Source organism: Protopterus annectens, chromosome 2.part0 (genome assembly GCF_019279795.1).
Source record: "Protopterus annectens isolate FY-2018-M chromosome 2.part0, PAN1.0, whole genome shotgun sequence".
Lineage (NCBI taxonomy): Eukaryota > Metazoa > Chordata > Ceratodontiformes > Protopteridae > Protopterus > Protopterus annectens.
This window is the reverse complement of record NC_056728.1, coordinates 213,994,447-214,016,992: the sequence shown is the minus strand read 5'-3', so window position 1 is coordinate 214,016,992 and position 22,546 is coordinate 213,994,447. Positions and strand designations below refer to the sequence as shown.

At 39.2% G+C, this 22,546-nt stretch overlaps 1 protein-coding gene across 3 annotated transcripts in view; it reads right to left on the bottom strand.

The window, feature by feature from the left end:
• The window catches only part of XRCC5 (X-ray repair cross complementing 5), a 2,194,257-nt gene that overhangs the window by 1,305,611 nt on the left and 866,100 nt on the right, over positions 1-22,546 (bottom strand). For all 3 annotated transcript variants that reach the window (XM_044060671.1, XM_044060672.1, XM_044060673.1), the window contains one exon: positions 6,731-6,821. In XM_044060671.1, coding sequence (XP_043916606.1) covers positions 6,731-6,821 — 91 coding nt within the window. The remainder of the gene's footprint in view (positions 1-6,730; positions 6,822-22,546) is intronic.

The window sequence follows — 22,546 nt, the reverse complement described above, 5'->3', positions numbered from 1 at the left end:
ATTGATATCATTAATTTCCATTTACTACAGATATCAGTTAAAAAATTCCCAACACTGAATGAGTGACAAGACACTTCAATGTGGAACTTTGAGGAACATGAAGTTTATAAGACCTCAGATGAGGTACATTCCTTTTAATGAGGTACACTTGACACATATGCGTGGGATTGGTCCACAAAAGTTATTCATTTATTTTTTCGAAAAAAAAAATAAAAAAAAAAACAGTAAAAAACACTTAAAACACTATGGCAGCCCCACAATGGGAACATAAGCACACTTTCTCCACAGAAAATATGTTTTCAGTTAGTTTATACTACTTTCAAACTGACAAAGAAATGAGTGCTCCATTTAAAAGAATGTGACAGTCTCAAGACAGTCCGTTAAATAAGCCTCCTATCTTCTAAATAACTTCCCTGAAGAGGAAAGTAATAAAACAAACATCAACAAAATTTAAGAAAATGGACTTTTTTCCCCAAAGAGAACTTATCTGCTCAACAATGAAAAGCACAAGCTGATCGTCAATCTTCCAAAGCTTCAGAGGTGCATACTCTGGCAGCAGTAAAACTCTGGAGGGCTTCATGAACATACTTGTCTTTTAGTCAGCTCAGTTCAAACTGCTTGACAGTTTGGGTGTGTGGAAGCTGCCTTGAAGCTTTGAAGCTGGCAGGTTGTTACATCTTTGATAGCTAAGGTTACTGCAGCATTGATCAATATGGAGAACATCACCAATAGCTAACTGCAGTATTCACAACTCCATATAAACAAAGCCTGCCAGGATTTCAAAAACATGTTTGGGTGAAATGAGCTACCTTATCAGTTTATGCTACTGTGCACATTTTAATAAAACTTCACTATACAAGGATAAATGATCAAAAATCATGTGATAAGAAGGAAACAGCAAGGAAAATCTGACTAGCTTTACAGATGTGATAAGAGTTAGAGCCCGAATAATTTATTCAGTCATTTAAGTGAATAATTAGTGAAATATCAAAGCAGATCTTTTTCAGCCATCATTCAGTCCACAATGTCATGGAATATACACAGAAAATTAAGAGTACCGGACAATCCATATATCCTTAGGAGGGCAAAGGAAACAAAGTGCCCAGAGGAAATGGACATAGGGAGAATGAGTAAAATGGCCACAAATATTGACTGAAGTTAGAAATGAACCCCAGACCACAGAGGTGACTTAACAACAATGCTCGCAGTGCTACTCTGCCACCCTTTTATTAGTGCTTCCCAGCTAACAGATTCAAGTGAAGTCACACCCATGACTACAATGGGGGGATCTGCTTCATTCTGACATGATTTAGGTGAAGTCATGACCAAGATTACAGTGGGGGGATCTGCCTCATTCTAATAGACTCAGGTGAAGTCAGTGTGATGCCCCAGCACTGACCCAGTAATCAAGGAGCCTCAATCCTCACCACTAGCACCAGTGGGGGACGTACATTGGGAGGATGACAAGTACACACACAGTAAAGTGCAATTTCCCTTAAGAGCACACAGAGACCACAGTCAGTCCGGGGCTGTTTTCTCCCTCTTTCTCCAGATTCCCCAAAAGACTCCCCACTGGCACAACTACAGAGTTGGGATCTCAGCAGAGTGGCCAAGCCAAGACCTCCAGCACCCTCTCTGTCCATCCAGTGTTTTGTGTTCTTGCCAAAGTAGCTGACACACACACTTTGAAATATGATTTACACTCACCTGGGAAAGGCTGGCACAGGTTCACTAGCTATGCCACCTTCTGCCCAGACTATAAGGTAGTTATTACTGCTACCAGCCGCACCCTTTTCAGCTACTTTAAGGCCCTTAACAAAGGGTGTCCAGTCTCACTGTGTAATGTTACTAGTAATGTATTTCGGCTTTTCCCAGTTAGGGGTTGCCACAGTGGAACTCCGGTCCACTAATCAATCCAAATGGTTGTTTAGCAAGAAAAGAGCACTGTCAGGGTAAGGTATCACCTCCCAAAAAGCACAAATCCAAAATAAGAAGAGGATGATACTCCACAACAAACGAAGCAAAACCAGATGAATGAAAAGACAAGTCCTTTATTCGAATAAGTAAGCGCTTTCACGTTGCTTGGAACGCTTCATCAGACTTCAACAAACCATAAAATTTAAATCAACTTATATATAAGTAAAACACCAATGAAAAACACATTAGCAAGTCACATGTATGTTACAAAAATACATAATTTCCTTTCCATAAAAATTATATAAATACATCATAAAGATCTCATGTTAATAAATGAATAGTAGAAGTAAAATATTAAAACATACTAAAACACATATTGCATAGTGAGACGTATTACTACTGTTTAATGTTTCAAAGGTTTATCTAATAAAAATGGTCTCAATGAAAATTTATCATTGAGACCATGACCTATTCGCAGATAGCTTAATAATCCATTTTGCCTCAGCTTTTCTGTCTTATTGCCAATATTACCAAGTCTTTCAGTCTCTGTTAACTGTCCTATTACTAAAAATCTAAAGACATGTGTGGTGTCATTTTGTAGTACATGCTTGGCTAGGGCATTCCCTTCATTCTCTCTGTGTATAGCATACAAATGCTCTTGTATCCTTTCTCTTAAGATTCTATTAGTCTTTCCTATATAGAAACAATAACATTTTATGCAGGATGCTAAATAAATCACATTTCTTGACTTACAATCAGCGTATTCATTAAACTCATATTTAACACCAGTATCTGGATGTATAAAAACATTAGATTTCATTATATATACACACTGGTTGCAAGAGCGACATGCAAATGTACCCTTTCTCTCAGAGGAGATCTTATTTTTAGGCACTCTCATATAACTAAGCATACGTTTTAAAGATTTAGTATTCTTATAGCTAAAGGATGGTTTTTCACCCACTAAGTCTTTTATACCATCATCTAACTGTAAAATGTTCCAATGTCTCTTAATAATGTTGACAATAGAAGCATTATTATTAGTAAAGGGTATCACTAGTCTCCTCATCATTATTCCTCACTATAGGTCTCTCATCTATGCTGCCGTGTTTTTTAATAAAAGGACGTCCTAGATGTGTACGTTCAAAAGTGTCCAATGAATGCATATCTCTATTGCAATAGCCTCTATGCCTAAAATCACTTTCTATAGTTTTTAATGCATCAGAGAAAACCAAATCATCACTAGTTATATTAGAAAAACGTTTCACTTGATTACTCACAATGTTTCTGTGTATATGGGGGGGTGCATGCTACTTCTGTGAAGAATAGCATTCTTCCTACATACCTTCCTAAATACTTCTGTTTCTAGAGTATTGTCTTTTTCCTCAATGTCACATCTAAAAAGTCAATTGTATTTTGTGAATACATTTCAGTCAACCTAAGAAATGTGGTAGTTCCATTGATATATAGAACAAACTCTTTTAGGAGCTCTAGTGTGCCTCCCCAAATTAAAAAAAGATCATCAAGAAAACGTTTGTAATATCTTATAGAAGTGGAGTAAGCCAAATGTTCTAAAACATACGTATTCTCCCAGTATGCTAACACAAGGTTAGCATAAGAGTTTGCACAAGATGTGCCCATAGCTACTCCTTTAATTTGAAGGAAGTATTCATTGTTAAAGGTAAAAACATTGTGACAAAGAACCATTTCTAACAGCATTGTGAGTTTAATAACTTGATTATTGCTAAGTCCTTTGTTTAACAAATATAACCTTAAGAAATCTATCCCTACATCATTAGGTATGCAAGTGAAAAGAGAGACAACGTCTAGTGTTACCATATAATCTGTAGTTTCTAGAATATTGTTCTCATTGAAAGGTGCTAGTGTTTCCAAAAACTGTTTCGTATCACGTAATATAGATTTAGTAGATTCCACGACTGGTCTCAAGTTCTTTTCTAGAAAAATAGATATCGTCTCAGTTAACCAGCCTCTATTTTTCTAGAAAAGAACTCTTATGCTAACCTTGTGTTAGCATACTGGGAGAATATGTATGTTTTAGAACAGTTGGCTTACTCCACTTCTATAAGATATTACAAACGTTTTGTTGATGATCTTTTTTTAATTTGGGGAGGCACACTAGAGCTCCTAAAAGAGTTTGTTCTATATATCAATGGAACTACCACATTTCTTAGGTTGACTGAAATGTATTCACAAAATACAATTGACTTTTTAGATGTGACATTGAGGAAAAAAGACAATACTCTAGAAACAGAAGTATTTAGGAAGGTATGTAGGAAGAATGCTATTCTTCATAGAAGTAGCATGCACCCCCCCCATATACACAGAAACATTATGAGTAATCAAGTGAAACATTTTTCTAATATAACTAGTGATGATTTGGTTTTCTCTGATGCATTAAAAACTATAGAAAGTGATTTTAGGCATAGAGGCTATTGCAATAGAGATATGCATTCATTGGACACTTTTGAACGTACACATCTAGGACGTCCTTTTATTAAAAAACACGGCAGCATAGATGAGAGACCTATAGTGAGGAATAATGATAAGAGGAGACTAGTGATACCCTTTACTAATAATAATGCTTCTATTGTCAACATTATTAAGAGACATTGGAACATTTTACAGTTAGATGATGGTATAAAAGACTTAGTGGGTGAAAAACCATCCTTTAGCTACAAGAATACTAAATCTTTAAAACGTATGCTTAGTTATGAGAGAGTACCTAAAAATAAGATCTCCTCTGAGAGAAAGGGTACATTTGCATTTCGCTCTTGCAACCAGTGTGTATATATAATGAAATCTAATGTTTTTATACATCCAGATACTGGTGTTAAATATGAGTTTAATGAATACGCTGATTGTAAGTCAAGAAATGTGATTTATTTAGCATCCTGCATAAAATGTTATTGTTTCTATATAGGAAAGACTAATAGAACCTTAAGAGAAAGGATATGAAAGCATTTGTATGCTATACACAGAGAGAATGAAGGGAATGCCCTAGCCAAGTATGTACTACAAAATGACACCACACATGCCTTTAGATTTTTAGTAATAGGACAGTTAACAGAGACTGAAAAACTTGGTAATATTGTCAATAAGACAGAAAAAGCTGAGGCAAAATGGATTATTAAGCTATCTGCGAATAAAGGTCATGGTCTCAATGATAAATTTTCATTGAGACCATTTTTATTAGATAAACCTTTGAAACATTAAACAGTAGTAATACGTCTCACTATGCAATATGTGTTTTAGTATGTTTTAATATTTTACTTCTACTATTCATTTATTAACATGAGATCTTTATGATGTATTTATATAATTTTTATGGAAAGGAAATTATGTATTTTTGTAACATACATGTGACTTGCTAATGTGTTTTTCATTGGTGTTTTACTTATATATAAGTTGATTTAAATTTTATGGTTTGTTGAAGTCTGATGAAGCGTTCCAAGCAACGTGAAAGCGCTTACTTATTCGAATAAAGGACTTGTCTTTTCATTCATCTGGTTTTGCTTCGTTTGTTGTGGAGTATCATCCTCTTCTTATTTTGGACAAATGGTTGTTTGACCAAGAGCAAGGCTATCAGGAATGGCCCACAGTGTCACCAAATAAACATGCAAGTACTCTCAGAACTTAAATATGTCTCTCAAATATCAGCCACAATTAAATGTTTAAATATATTTAGTAATACATAAAAAAAGAACAAGAAATACTCAGTAAATAATCACAGTTACATAAGAGTTCAAAATCACACAAAATACTTAAAACAACATTGCAGGACAGTCTCAGATAAATGCAGGAAACATCTGAACTATACCTCACTACGTTTCTAACTGTATCTAAGAGAAAATACTGTACCCTAGTTAACTTATTTATAGAGCACCAAGCAGCAGATGTGGCGAGTAGATGTTCTTGTCATGTCGAAGACAAAATACAAAATGTCCAGTCTCTCTCTCTGAGAGTTCTTAAATTAACACTTCAAATATTACTGCTGGAGTAGCTTGCACCATGACATCACTTCCTGTCATCTGACATTCCACGTGAAAACCCCCATTGCAGCTGGTAGCATTTAGCATCTACCTTTGAAAATACATAGATCTCAGATCTTTTGGCAAATGGGAGAAGTTATAAAATAATTTACATTACTCCACATTTAAAGACAATACAAAAAACTTCTAGTTCTAGACATTATGTCTCCTGCTGCACTGAAACTGAAAGATCACATCTCTGTTTGTGGCCCAGACATAAAATAAGTCAATATCAACTATTCTGAAATTTTGCAAGATAATCTCATGAGCTCTACCTTCCCTGTTAAAATATACACATCTAAACAGTTACAATATGTATATACATTTCTGCTCAGTACAAAATATCTTTTCAGCACACATCGGCACAATATGACACACAGCTCTAATTCATCTGCAACACAAGCATCCTACATGAAGCATGCTGACATTCACAAATGACACACAACCATCTACAAAATTCCAGACAGCTGTGCTGGCAGTATCTCCCTCCAGTTACACATCTACACAAATCATGTCAACATTCGCAAATGACATATAATTATTTACAAAATTCCAGCTAGCTTGGCAGGCAGTATTTGCCTTTGTCACAGTCACAACCAAGATTACAGTGGGGGGATCTGCCTCATTATAACAGATTCAGGTGAAATCATGACCAAGATTACAATGGGGGGATCTGCCTCTCAGTCCTAGATACAATGTGCAAGGCAAAAACCTTGTTCTACATAAGGGAGAAAAAAACATCAAAATCACATCATTTAACTTACCAGTAGGTATGTGTTGTTTGTTGTTCCGCAGAGAAGCGAAGGCAAATTGTCTCAGATCCTCCACAAAGGGTAGCTGAACGTATATTAGGCACTTAAAGGAGGAAAAAACATCATTTATCATACAGAACCTCATGTAGTATAACAAAATACATTCAAGGGATGTCAAAATTAAAATGTGAAGTTTCGAAATACTTTAGAACACTACTATAATATTGTGATTGTTCACACTTTTCAAACTTTTTTTCAAAACTTTGAAGCACTAACTCGGGGCAGGTGCAGAAGACAGAGTACTTGCTGTTATCGTGCAGGAGATCCAAAGTAGACTGTTGTGATTACTGTCATAAGGAAATACTACGAGAAGCCATATCTTTGTGTAATGGTACTTAGCCTACTACACTGTAACACTCTTAAAACCCTTCCAATATACAATTCTACCTTTTGCAAACACTCTACAACAGTAACACATCAAGCCAGGGGTGTTGTTTTCTTGTACAACATTAAAGTAACAGTACATAAACAAAGGGTGTGTGCCAGTATTAAAGTAACATGCTACATAAAGAGAGGGTAATCCATTATTAAAGTAACAAGATACACAAAGGGATGGGGTGTTCTGGTAACTACAGTAACAATACATAAGGAAAGGCTGTTGTTCCAGTATTACAGTAACAGTACATAAAGAAAGGGTGTTGTTCCAATATAACAGCAACAAGATAACACAAAGACAGGGTGTTCCAGTATTACAGTAACAGTACATAAAGAATGTGTCGATTTAGTATTACAGTAACAGCACATAAAAACAGGGTGTTCCAATATCATAACAACATGATACATAAAGAGAAGGTGTTCCAGTATTAAAGTAACAAGATACTGTAATAGTGGAACACCCTCCTTTTGTGTGTCTTCTTACTTTAATACTGGAACACCCTCTCTATGTACTGTGTTACTGTAATACTGGAACACCCTCTCTTTATGTACTGTGTCATGAAGGGAGATACTGCCAGCACAGCTATCTGGAATTCTGTAAATAATTATATGGCATTTGTGAATATCAACATGATTTATATAAGATGATTGTGTTACAAATGCATTAGAACTGTATGTCTTGTGTATATCAATTACAAATGTATTAGAACTGTATATCATGTGTATATCAAACTGGCTTGTACAGACGTGTTGAAAAGGTATTTTATAAAGTGTGTTTGAAATGCATCCACAGTGTGCTCAACTGGAGAGAACAGAAATGTACATGCACTATTGCAACTGTCTAAATGTACAATAGATATAAAAAGTGTACATACCCCTGTTAAAATGCCAGGTTTTTGTGATATAAAAAAATAAAACCACAATAAATTGTGGTGGTGCTGCGGTAGCGTTGTCGCCTCACAGTTAGACGTTGCCCGTTCGATTCTCAGTCAGAGCGTCTTCTGTGTGGCGACATGCGTGAACGGGCATTCCTTCGTTGAAGGTTGTGCGTTAGGCCCGGCAAGCCAGTATGTAAAACTCTACTGCCAATCATTAGCGGACCGGAGTTCCACTGTGACAACCCCTAACTGGGAAAAGCCGAAAGACACAAACAAATGTGACCTATAACCTGTAGAATTCAATCGAAAAACAAGCAAATCTGTTAGGGGATAAAAATATAAAAAACATACAATAAGCTGATTGCATAAGTGTGCACACCGCACAACCCTTAAACTGATACTTTGTTGAAGCACCTCTTGATTTAATTACAACATTCAGCCTTTTTGGGTACACACCTGACATAAATTAAAGAGACTCTGATTAATTCCAAATAAAGTTCAGCTATCCTAGTAGGATTTTCCTGACAGTTCCTCAGTTGCCTGCTACAGCAAAAGCCATGGTTCGCAGAGAGCAAACAAAGCATCAAAGAGATCTCATTGTTGAAAGGTATTAGTCAGAAGGGTACAAAAAATATCCACACCATTGGATACACCATGGAACACAGTGAAGACAGTCATCAAAAAGTGGAGAAAATATGAGACAACATTGACAATGCAAAGAACTGGACATCCCTCCAAAACTGATGAAAAGACAAGATGAAAACTGGTCAGGGAGACTGCCAAAAGACCTACAGCAATGCCGAAGGAGCTGCAGTCATTTCTGGCAAGTACTGGTTGTGTACTACATGTGACAACAATCTCCTGTATTCTCCACATGTCTGGACTATGGGGTAGGGTTGCAAGACAGACGCCTTTTATTACACAGAAAAACATCAAGACCTGGCTAAAAAATTTCAAAACAATACATCAAGTCTCCCAAAAGCATGCGGGAAAATGTGTTATGGTCTGATGAGACCAAGGTTGAACTTTTTGGCCACAATTCCAAAAGGTACGTGTGGCGCAAACACAACAGTTTGCCTCACCAAAAGAACACCATCCCCATGGTGAAGCATGGTGGTGGCAGTATCATGCTTTGGGGATGCTTTTCTTCAGCTGGAACTGGAGCTTTAGTCAAGGTGAATGGAATTATGAACAGTTCTAAATACCAGTCACTTCTGGCCCAAAACCTTCAGGCATCAGCTAGAAAGCTGGAGATGAAGAGGAATTTCACCTTTCAACATGACAATGACCCCAAGCATACATCCAAATCAACAAAAGAATGGCTTTACCAGAAGAAAATTAAAGTTTTGGAATGGCCCAGCCAGAGCCCAGACCTAAATCTAATAGAAAATCTGTGGGGTGACCTGAAGAGGGCTGTGCACAAGAGATACCCTTGCAACCTGACAGATTTGGAGTGCTTTTGCAAGGAAGAGTGGGCAAATATTGCCAAGTAAAGATGTGCCATGCTGATAGACTCCTACCCAACAAGACTGAATGCTGTAATGAAATCAAAAGGTACTTCAACAAAGTATTAGTTTAACAGTGTGCACACTTATGCAACCAGCTTATTGCAGGTTTTCTTATTTTTGATATTTTTCCCCCTAACAGATTTGTTTGTTTTTCAACTGAAGGTCACATTCAAGGTGGGAAAAGTTTTGAAATTATTTATTGTGGTCTCATTTTTTTATATTACAAAAACCTGGCATTTTAACAGGGGCGTGTACGCTTTTTATATCCACTGTATATATTTTAACAGTGGAAACTGGAATACAGGAGTTTAACTTCAGTCCAGCAAACTTTAGAAAGGTAGTTGAAATTAAATTACTTTATAGGCTATGCAATAAAAGATGGTATCTTTGAGTTTTCAATGCAGCTAGTGACTCTCAGTCTGTGCTGAGAAGCTTTCTGTATCATCTTTAGGGTGAATTAATTACTAGTCTTGAAAGCATGAAGGAATGCAATTGTTTTATGACTTCTAGCATCTGCCTAAGATCTGTCTATGTATTTTCACAGGTAGATGCTAAATAATGCCAGCTTCCAGTAGTGGGGGGGTTTGCCTGGGAACTAGAGTTAGATGACAAGTGATGATGTCATTCTGCAAGCTAGCCCAGCAGTAATGTTTGAGGTAGTAATTTGAGAAGTCTCTTAGTGAGACAGAGCATTCTATATTCTGTCTTGGACCTGGCAGTAACTAGAATATCTAGTTACCACATCTCCCTTGCTCTATTAATAAGTTCTTAGGTTACAATAATTCTCTTAGATACAGTCAAGAATATAGTAAAGCTTGATTTAGATACTTTTTCTTTATTTGTTTGAGACTGTCCTGCAATGATGTTTTAAATATTTCCTGTGGTCTTGGACTCTGATGTCACTGTGAATATATATTTAGTATTGCCTCGTTCTTTTATAATTTATTATTAAAAATATTTAAAAATTTCATTGTGGGTGATCTCTGTAGAGATATTTAAGTTTTGGGAGTACTTGCATATTTATTTGGTGACACTGTGGGGGCCACTCCAAACAGCTTTGCTCTTGGTCAAACTACCATTTGTGTTAATATTAATATTACACAGTAAGACTGGACACCCTTTGTTAAGGACCTTAAAGTAGCTGATAAGGAGTTGACTGGTGGTAGTGTACCTTATAGTCTGGGCAAAAGAGGGCATAGCTAGTAAACCTGTGTCAGCCATTGCCAAGTGTGTGTAAATCAAACCTCAAAGGGTGTGCTTGACGGCTACTTGGCCAGGGACATGAAGCATTGGTTGGACAGAGACAGTGCTGGAGGTCTAGGTTTGGTCACTCAGTTGAGATCTGAACTCTACAGCTGTGCCAGTGGGGAGTCTTACTGGGGATCTGGAGGAAGGTAGAGAAACCAACTCCGAACTGACTGGGGTCTGTGTGTGCTCTGAAAGGAAATTGCACTTGATGCAGGAGAGCTGCATCTGGAAATACTGTCTGCGTACTTGCTATCCTCCCAGTGTACGTCCCCCACTGGTGTCAGTGGTGAAGATTGAGGTGCCTTGATTACTGGTCCAGTGGTGCATCCTCACACACTGTACTACTGTAATACTGGAACACCCTCCCTTTGTGCAAAGTACATAGAGAGAGAGGGTGTTCCAGTACTAAAGTAACAAAATACACAAAGAGAGGGTGCTCCAGTATTACATTAACACTATATAAAGAAAGAGTGTTGTTCCAGTACTAAAGTAACAGGATACACAAAAGGATGGTGTTCCAGGAACACACCAACATGGTACATAAAGAGATGGTGTTACAATATTACAGTAACAGTACATAAAGAAAATGTGTTCTTCCAGTATTACAGTAACATGATACATAAAGAGAGGATGCTCCAGTTTTTCAGTAACATGGTACACAAAAAGGGTTTTGTTACAGTGTTATAACAACATGATACATAAAGACAGAATATGCCAGTATTACAGTAACATATCACACAAAGACAGATTGTTCCAGTAAAATAGCAATATGCTACATAAAGACAGGGTATTCCTGCATTACATTAACACCAAACATAAAGACTAGATGTTCTAGTATTACAGTAGCACTTTACATAAAGACAGGGTGTTCCATGGTACGTAAAGAGACGGTGTTCCAGTATTTCAGTAACACAGTATATAAAGAGAGGGTGTTCCAGTATTTCAGTAACAGAGTACATAAACAGAGGGTGTTATTTTAGTATTACAGTAAGTACACAAACAGAGGGTGTTCCAGTATTTCAGTAATAAGATGCACAGAGTTATGCTGTCTCAGTATTATAGTAACAGAGGGTGTGTTCCATTATTTATTTACTTGACATTTGTTAACCGGGTATGTCTGGCTGAGCATGCGCCCATTTTCAGCGGAGGTCTGGGGAGAAAAGCTCCTCACAGAAAACTTGGCAAGTCAGCGTATAACAATATGCATAGAAACGTTTCAAATACAAGTGTATAGTCAAGTACAGAGGTGACTGAAGATACAAATAATAATTTAAATACACTACACAGAATACATGAATTATTAAATTCAGCAGGCAGTAATGTAAAAAGATACACAAAGACAGTACAAGTTGATATGGTAACAATGGATGTCCAGAAGTACTGCAAGGTAGAGCAGAGGTGAGGAAGCTAAGGAGTAAAAAGAACAGTAGGAGATGAAATAATACAGCCAGGTAGAAAAGATGAGTGCAGTACACACAGGATATAACAAGGACATCAGAAAGTAAAGAGTTATACGCTCAAAGAAGTAAGGGAGGTAGAAGATGGAAGGTTGAGAGAAATTAAGGTGACCAAGAGACAGAGAGTTAGGCTGGACTTTGGCAAGAGAAGATCCATGAGTTTAGTAGCATTTCTTTTAAGGCCTTTTCAAAGTTATATGTACTAGATATAGTTCTGATGGCAGGGGGAGTTTATTCCAAGCTAAGGAGCAGAGTAGCTATACAGATGTTGGCCAATTTTTTGGGGGGTTTATAGATATCTACAAGGAACTGGTCTGAGCTCCAGATACAGCGAGTAGGAGCATAAAAGGAGATGACGAATGAGATGGCAGCGCAGGGGGTAGGTTTAAGGATGGAGTAAATAAGGAGTTGAGGAAGTAAGAGCTGATGGGGGAGTTCAAGCCAGCAAAAATATGTGAGAAAAAGGCAGTGGTGAGAGTTTGTAAGGTTGGCTTGTAATGAATCTAGCAATTTTATTACAATCGAGTTCAAGCCTAGACTTTAGAGAGGCTTATAGTTTAGTTAGGATTGGCAAGGCATAGATTGACCTGGGAAGAAGGTAGGTATGGGCGAGGGAGAGTCTAGAGTCTTTGGTAAGGAATTTTTTGTTCCAATAGAGCAAGCCCAGTTTTTGGTGGGGCTTTTTATGCAGCTATAGATGTGTATATCAAATTTAAGTTGATCAATAACAATGGCACCCAGAAGCTTGGTATGTGTTTCAACACTGATTACAGTGTTGTTGAGTGATGTGATGGTAAATAAAGATTTATGATGAGAGAGATTTGGGGAGAAACAAGAGAATTTGGTTTTCTTGGGATTAAGTATGATTTGACTGTCAGTCAACCAAGTTTTAAAAGAGATGAAAGAGTTGTGGCTTAATGTGTGGAGGTGACAGAGACTGTCTGAAACAGAGATATTATTTGAATCATACAAGAGAGAAGTGAGAGCAGGAAGTGTGCAGACAGTTAGTGAAAACATTAAATAGCAGAGGTCTGAGAATGGAACCCTGCGGTACACCTGTATTGACAGGAAGGCATGGAGCGAAGGAGGAGAGCCATCTGATGTACTGTTGTCTGTTAGAGAGGTAGTGTGAGAACCATTTAAGAGAGGAGTAAGAGACTGAGATTAGACAATTTAAGGAGTTTGGGGTGAAAGACAGTGTCAAAGGCTTTGAAGAAGTCTAGAAATAGAAAACAAGTTTATTGTTGTCTCTGGCTTGAGAGAGAGTTTGTGTGAAGGAAATAAGAGCAGTAATTTTGCCATGGTTAGGGCGGAAGATGCGCTGGGTATGAGTGAGATTTTCCTGAAGAAGACCATCAAGAAGTTGCTTATGTATACATTTTTCAAGAAGTTTAGAGAGGAGGGACAGGATGGCTATGGGCCTGTAGTTAGGTCAGTGGAGTGTCCTCCCTTGTGGACTAGTATGGTAAAGAATTTTTTCCAGATAATGGGAATGGTAGATTCTTGAACAGATCAGTTGATCAAGATGGAAATAGTGAAGGCTACTGACTTACAGGTAAGCTTTAGGAAGAGTGGTGGTAGATTATCAGCCGAGGGAGAGTATGGCTTTCGTTTGTTAAGCAGAGATTTTATGTAAGAAGTCGGAACAGGTTTGAGTGAGAAGGTTTTTTGTGCCATGGGGGGGAGGGGGAATGGAAAGGTTGGAGGTGTGGTTAATTTGTGTTAGTTTGCTGAAGGAATTGACAAAGTAAGAGTTAAGAATAGTGGTCGTTTCAGTTGGAGAATTGTTAGGGTAAGGATTAGGTATAGTGGGTCTACTAGGATGAAGAATCTTGTTAATAGTGTTCCAGAAAATTTTAGGATTGTTGTGATGACTAGTTTGAGGCTTTAGGCACATGTTTTTCTTATCATTTACATGATTTTAGCGAGCTTATGGAGTTTCTTATAGTTTTGGAGGTGGGTAGGGGATTTTATACTTTGCTGGGTTTTCCAAGCATCGTCTCTCTTGTGCATTAAAGAGCAAGTGTTTTGAGTGAGCCAGGGTGTAAAGAGACATTTAATTTGGATTTTCCTAGGGGAAGCTACGTACTTAAGAACATCTAGAAAAGTGTGGTTGAATTTATGTGCAGTGTTGTCAAGGGGTAGGTGGAATAGGATGGACAAGTTAATAGGGGTGAGTCTACTGTTAAACACATCAGGGTCGAAGTTGGAGAGGCTCCATCACTCTTGGAATTTATGAGATCTAATAAGTTGCTGGGAGTATCTCTGAATGCAGGTGTTATTACAGTAACAGTACATAAAGAGAGGGTGTTCCAGTATTTCAGTAACATGGTACACAAAAAGAGGATGTTTCAGTATTACAGTAACATTGTATATACACAGTGGGTGTTCCAGTATTACAGTAAAGAATGGAAGGGTGTTCCAGTATTACAATAACATGGTACACAAAAAAGGGTGCTGTTCCAGTATTACCATAACACTGAACATAAAAAGTGAGTGTTCCATTATTGCAGTAACACAGTACATAAAGATGGGGTGTTTCAGTATTTCAGTAACACACTACATGAAGAGAGTGTGCTTCAATACTCCAGTAACACAGTACATAAACAGAAGGTGTTGCAGTATTCCAGTACATGACATAAAAAGAGAGGTTGCCTTCAGTGTTCCAGTAACAGGGTACATAAAGAGAGGGTGCTCCATTATTATAGTAACATGGTACATAGAGAGAGAGAGGTATCCCAGTATTAGAGTAACAAGGTGCATAAAGAGAGGGTGTTCCAGTATTCCATTAACATGGTACATAAACAGCAGGTACTTCGGTATTACAGTAACATGCTATGTAAAGATAGGGTGTTCCAGTACTAAAGTAATGAGATACAAAAAGGGAGGATTTTCCAGTATTCCAGTAACACTGTACATAAAAAGAGAGGGTGTTCCAGTATTAGTCAAGATTTACATGACAGACAAGTGTTACAATGTTACAGAAACATGGTACACAAAGGGAAAATGCTACAGTATTACAGCAGGATGGTACAAAAAGGGAAGGGAATTCTGGTATTACAGCAGCACAAGTACATAAAGTGAGGGTGTTCCAGTTAGAACAATGTCATATATACATGGCGGTCAATTCCAGTATTACAGCAAGGTATTATATGAGGGGAAGCTGTTACATTAAAGTTACGTGGTGCATAAATGGAAAGTATTCGTCTATCATGGTGAAGGGAAAATATTACAGCAGGATGGTACACAAAGGAAGGGTGTTCCAGGACTAAAACAAGCAATGTACAGGAAATCAAAATGGTCCAGTATTACAGCAAAATGGCACATGAAGGGAGGTTGCTCTTGCAGAAGCGTAATATACAAAGGGTTCCAGTACATGGTATAGGATACATGATGGGGGGGGGTGTAGAAATATTACAGTACCAAGGTAAATGAAGGAAGAGGGATTTATTTTTTTATTTTATTGACATTTCATTAGGGCGACACGGTGGCACAGTGGAGAGTGCTGTCACCTCATAGCAAAATGTACACTGGTTCGATTCTCAGCTGCAGTACCTTGTGTGTGGAGTCCATGTCTTCCCTGTGTTTGTGTGGGTTTCCTCCCACACTCCAAAGACATGCTTTAGTTGGACTGAATACTCTAAATTGGCTATAGATAGGAGTGTGCATGCGATTGGGTCGTATGGACTAACAGCTACAGCAGGGCTAGCCATCTAGCGGTGTGAACCTTAGCTCTAGATGACTATCTCTGTTGAAGTGACATCCCAACCCCATTTGCAAAAATGGGAAAGAGGGTTGTGAATGCATGGATGGATTTGATTAACAGGAAAGCCTGACTGGGTAGGTGCCCATTTCTTAGCAGAGGCCCAAGTGGAAAAAGCTCCAGTGTCTTACAAAAACATTTTAAGAACAATAATTTTACAATCTTCAAAAGTAATACAAAAACATCTAGAGTTTTAATAATTATACAAAATTAGACAATGTGAATACATTGGTTATGAATAGATACAACAGATATGAAATTACTTAATATTTAGAGAGCTTTTACAGTGTTTAGAGACATTAAAGATAAGTTAGCATAATATAAACAGGAACTGCAATATTAAGTAGGAGAAAAACAGGATTTATAGCATATTTAGACAAAGTCAGGGAGATAGGTTGATTCAACTAAAAAAGTGAGGGCAAAAGGGGGGAGTAAGAAGGTGTAAGGTATAAATAGGTACTTGTTCATATTTAGAGGTATAATTTATCCTGGGGTTGAGCAAGAACAGAGAGAGATTTTGGATAAGTCTTTCAGAACGGTTTTGAAGTGAAAACTAATTGACAACGATAAAAGAAATGTTTATCTTAAGCCACAGACTAACCCCCCCCCACCCAAATTTTGGAGTACAATAAACTTGTACACCCTGGCAGACCCTCTACTCCCTCTACCAGCAGTTCTGCTTTTGACACTGCTTCTCTTAACTCCTTCTTTATTGACTCCATTCAGAAACTAAACAGGGTACAAATGCCTATCCCCTCTACCTCTGCCTCTCCATCCAGCCACCCCTCTACCTCTCCTTCCATCTATAAACTGCCTTCTCTCTTAAGCCTGTCCCCGCACCTCATATCAGAGCACTCCTTAAACTCAAGACATGTTCACCTTCTGCTGATAACCTGCCACCTCTTTTCCTTAAACCTGCTGCTCATTCCATTGCTTACCTTATCTTCATACTTATCAATAGATCAATCCAAGAAAACACTGTTCCTCAAATCTGGAAGAAATTCTATGTTACACCCTTACATAAAGGAGGCAATTCCACTGACCCCTAAAACTACAGGCCTATCACTATTCTGTCTCCTCTATCAAAAATACTTAAGAAGTGTAGCCATAAACAGCCCATAGATCATCTTCTACAAGAAAATCTCCTAACACACAGCCACCATGGATTTTGCCCACACCACGGTACCTCCACAGCACTTGCATTTTTCACACAAGCTATCTCCAAAATCACGAGACAATAATAAATTAATCTCCCGTCTTTTCCTTGACCTCTCAAAAACATTTTACAATGTCACCCACAACATCCTCCTAAAAAAAACTTGCTAGCTTTAATCTGTCCAACACTGCTATTTCCTGGTTTACCAGCTTTCTCTCAAGACAACAGTCAGTAAAATAGCTCTCTGCAACCTCTCCCTTCCTACCAGTCCAGACTGGAGTTCCCCAAGGCTCTATTCTTGGAACCCTACTATTTAACATTTTTACTAACAACCTCTACACTTCCTATCCTCACTCCTTGGTAATTCAGTACGCTGACGACTCTACTATAATTGCCTACTGTGATGGTCGCTCTCACCTCCTTACTCTTACTCAAGAATCTCTCCACTCAGTCGAATCTTGGCTAACCTCAAACCAGCTCCTTCTAAATCTCAACAAAACCAAACTTTTCCTCTTCCTCCTCAAATCCCTCCAACACCTCAAAACTGCTTTTCTCCATCTCTTCACTGAACAGCACAACTATCAAGGTCGAATCCCACACTAAACATCTAGGGGATCATTACAGACCAACTAAAATTTGACCTTCACATACAGCAGTGCATTAAAAAGGCACATCAAAAACTTGGCCTGCTCTACAGAAATAAAACAATTCCTCACAAATGAATCTAAAACCTCTTAAACAAGCTTATATACTACCCACTCTTATATGCTGCCCCTGTTCTTACTAACCTATAAACTAATCTCCTGGCTAAGCTAGAACACACCTACAACAAAATTGCTAGATTTGCTTCAAATCATCCCTATCGCTCACATCATTGTCCATCTCTTAAAAGCATTCAGTGGCTTGAACTCCTCAGGTACACCTGACTCATTCTATCCTTAACAAATCCAATTCCTGTCCAGCTCTGTCATCCATTTTTTTTCTCTACACTCCTAAGCACACACTCAATAGCTATGACCAACACCTCCTGGAGATTTACAAACCTCCCAAAAATTGGTAAACCCCTCTACTCCCACTCAGTTGTCAACGCATGGAACAAACTGCCCCTATATGTTAGAATGATTTCCAATACTTCCTGTTTTAAAGACCTCCTATTAAATTCCTGGACTTGCTCTTGCACTGACCCTACCTAAAATCTTCCCCCACTACCTCCCTAATCTACCTTATTTTCTAGCCTTAATCTTTACTATTAAAAGACGCCTATGGCCTCAAAGTAATGTTATATTTCCACACTGAGGCCCTTACAAGCCTAGCCAAGTGTTTATCCCAAAAAAACAAACCTCAGTCAGCACCTGCCACCCTTGTCAATGAGGGACAAAGGTGGAACCCCTGGGACAAATTTACAGTTTCCCATCCACTCATCAAGATTGTGTTTTGAGGAGGGTCAGTGAGCTACTTTGCTTGACATGTATGGGAAGTCTATTCCAGAGATGGGGCAGTCGCTGGGAGACAAACCTGTTCAGCAGGTTTTGTTGCTATTGCATATTAGATTTAGGTCTATCGAGTGGGTAATGCACGAGGAGTCAGACTTACGGATATGGAGCATCTCTAGTAGGGTAGGGTCCGAGATTGCCCTGTAGGTGAGAGACAGATTACCTCTGAGCAATCTGTACGATACAGAGTAGAGTAACGGTGATTTCAGCCTGTCCACATAGGAGAGGTTTTGGAGGTTATGGATTCTCTTTGTGAGGTATTTCTGTGGCCTTTCCAGTTGGTGCACATGTCTGGAGAGGTACATACCAAACAGGGCATTATACTCAATTATTGGTCTAATGAAAGAGGAGTATAGAGAGGTAATAACCTCCTTTTGTCTGGAAGCAATCTCTTTACTTATGAGATGAACCAAGTAAAAGACTTTTCTGACCACTGCCGCTATATGATGGCTAAATGTGAGATCATCAACTTGAGTACCCAGGTCTCTCACCACAGGTTGTGTACTTACGGAGTTGCCACTGATGTGGTAATCGGTAGTTTGTGTTAGTGCCAAATGGTATGATACATTTTTTTGCTTTTAGCTTGAGGCCATGACTTTGACACCAGTCATTAGTTACTGTGAGACCCTCTTGCAGTATGTTAACATCATTTGGGGAGTCAATGACAGCACCCAACTTACAGTCGTCCGCAAACCTGGTCAGCCACAAGCCTTTTGCCTTTGTTTGGACTACTGAGAAATAGATGCAAAACAGTAGGGGTCCCAGGACAGATCCCCTGGGAACTCCACTAATGACAGGTCTGCTATCAGAGGTGGAGACGCCTATTTTGACTTTGAGGGTCCTGTCGGTGAGCCAGTTGGCCACCCACCTGATGAGATAGGGATTTACGTCAAGTAGTTTTTCGATGATGCCTGAGTGGGGGATTGTGTCAAAGGCCTTGACCAAGTCAAGATAAGCTGCATGCACTGACTTTGTCATCCAGGGCCTTGATAACAGTTTCAAAGAAGTCAACCAGGTTCAACAGGCAAGATCTCCCCTTGACGAATTCAAACTGTGTGGGTCAAGTGCTTGGAGATTGCCTGTGTCCTCATTTATGAGATCCATAATAATATGCTCCATGGCTTTACAGATCAGACTTGTCTAGGTAATGGTGTGACAGTTTCCAGTGTCAATAGTGGCACCACCTTTGCGGAAAGGGATGACAATGGCAGTTCTCCACTCTGCTGCAATGAAGCCTGTACTTAGGCTGTGGTTGAATAGGATGCTTAATGGCGAACCCAGTTCTTGCTGGAGATGGTGCAGAATACAGCCTGGGATACTATCAGGTCCCATGACAGCTGTGTTCCTTGCCTTGGATAGGGTCTTTAGCACTTGATCTACAGAGATGTAATGTACAGGACAAGTATTGGGGATGTCAAAAGGGTCTATGGTGGGGACAGGGGAGTGAAGTTTGTGCTGAACCAAGTTGCTAGCAGGTTGGCTAAGTCAACATTATAGGTGTAAGTGATACTGTTAAGTACTACTTCGGAACAAACCTGGGCTTTGCCATGGAGGTTTCTGACGTAACTGAAGAAGGCTTTGTGGTTTCCCTTTGTTTCGGAGGCTAGTTTAGATTCATAATTGGCTTTGGAGGCTTTCACTAGTGATCTAATTTGCTTGTTGAAGCCAAGGATGGAGTTTTTCTAATTTGGAATATGTTACTTTTTACCCTTGGACAACAGCTTCTTCCTTTTGTTGTAAAGTCTGTTGATAGAGGATGTCCACCAAACAGGACTGTGTTTCCTTGAGGAGCAGGTTTTAGTTCTATTGGGTATGGCTGAGTTCATGTAGTTGTACATGTGCTAGTATACTGCATTGGCATACTGTTCAGCATAGTTGTTTGCATCTTCTGAAGGGGGCAGTGATGTGAAGCTACAGATACCCTCTCCCTTTGGAGGTTGTAGCCAGCTTTTGATAAGTTTTTTAGCTTGATTACGGTTGTGGGAGGGGGGTTGGGTGGGAGAGAAATTTCGAATGAGACAGTCCGATGATCTGATCTCACCAGGGAAGAACAGTAGTGCAGCAGTCGCCCATGTTGGTGAGAACCAACTCCAGAATTTTATCTCTCCTTGTGGGGGATGAGACGAGCTAGTCTAGTGCGTTAGAATTGAAGTCAAGGAATCGCTTAAGTGAATGCATTAGTGCCAGAACAGTTCACCCAGTCTATGGTGTGGCAGTTGAAGTCACCAAGGATCAGGATGTTAGGGGGTACCTTGATGGAGTCAAGTGGATACATGTAAGAGGAGTGAATGTCCTGAGTCATGAAGGGGAGTCTATAGCTGGCTACAACTTGGATGGGTGTCTTGCCAACTGTCAGTTGCACTTGGAGTAGTTCCAATGCATCATACTGGCAAATCAGTCTGGAGATGTGCCTGTCCTTAATGAAGATAGAGACTCTACCACCCTTAGCCTTCCTGACCTCATCTTGGTGTCAGAATGTGTGGAATGAGGTATAGTCTGGTAAGGTAGGGTGCTCTCTGCAGCCATGAACCAAGTTTCCATGACCGCACAGATATCAGCATCTTCCAGTCTGGAGAGAGCCTCCAGTGAGTGCATTTTCAGGTTAAGGTTCCTAGCGTTAAGCAGCATGACCTTCAATTTGTTTTTGACAGATCTTTTATGTTGGAAGAAATGACTTTGGGACATTGCCTAAAAAAGGCACAATTGGGGAGGTTAGAGCCTTGGCCAGGATCTGGGAACCCAATGGTGACAGATGGAGGTCATCACTAGCAAAGCATTGAGGCCTGTCGACCATGTCATCCTAGGCAGACAGATACTGGATCCCCTTGGAATGACACCAGAAACTAAGCCAATTGTTGAAGTCTATTTTTTGTTGGTATTGTGGTATCATTCTTGGTTAAGGTAGGATGCAGCTTAGGGTTAAGGTCATACCTGCCTGGGAAACGTACTCAGAGCTCAATCATGTCTCTCTTCATACAGTCCAGGGAGTTATGTCTCAAGTCATTTGCATCAACATGGACAATGACGGAGTTGCACTTGTGCTTGTTGTGGAGAGACTTAAATCTGTGTGTGATGTGGTGGATTCTGGCACCAGACAGGCAACTGACCATGACCTTCTACTTGTCAAGACTGGTGAGGGGGACATCGGTGTGTCTCACAATTGAGTCGCCAATGTCTAGTATGTTTGGTTTATTATGTCTTGTGGCCTGTGATGGTTTACTGTTTTACCTCATGGGCTGTGTTTGTGAGACACTGGTGTGTTATCTGCGGTGTGTGATTTATTTGGTGTTGTGTGTGGAGTGTTTGTGAGTGTGTTTTGGAGGTCTCTGCTGTTTTGGTAAGTCTTATTGAGGACTTCTACATAGGTGTGTGTGTGTTGTGCTTGGCTATGTGATGTGCTAAGTGTGGTGTTTGTGCTGGCAAACTCCTCTTTGTCAGGAGTACTGACTGTGGAGCGAGACGGCATGGACTCCAGGTTACTGATGTAGATGCATTTCTTGCAAGTAGAAAAAATTATGTGCTAGAAGAAGAGGGATGTCAGTAAACATGAGGCACTTGCTACACTGTCTCAGTATGCCCATGTCGAGCAGGCTGGCAGGAGAAACTAATAGGAATTGTCCAGACATAGTGTTCTGAATACTTGGTTGACTTATGGAGAGAGGGTTTGTCCACAAGAGTGTAGACCACAAGAACCTTGTTAAATGTAAAGTAACTGGTCTAAAGCACAAGTGCTAAAACCAAAACTAAGATATTAAGATGCTAGTATAACAAACACATTTAATCAGGCTACTAACAAGTAGTAATAAATGCAGCAGAATAAAAGCACTTGAACACTTAAGAGCACACAGCAAAAATAAGGTAATAAAGTAGGAAGAACACAACTGCACTGC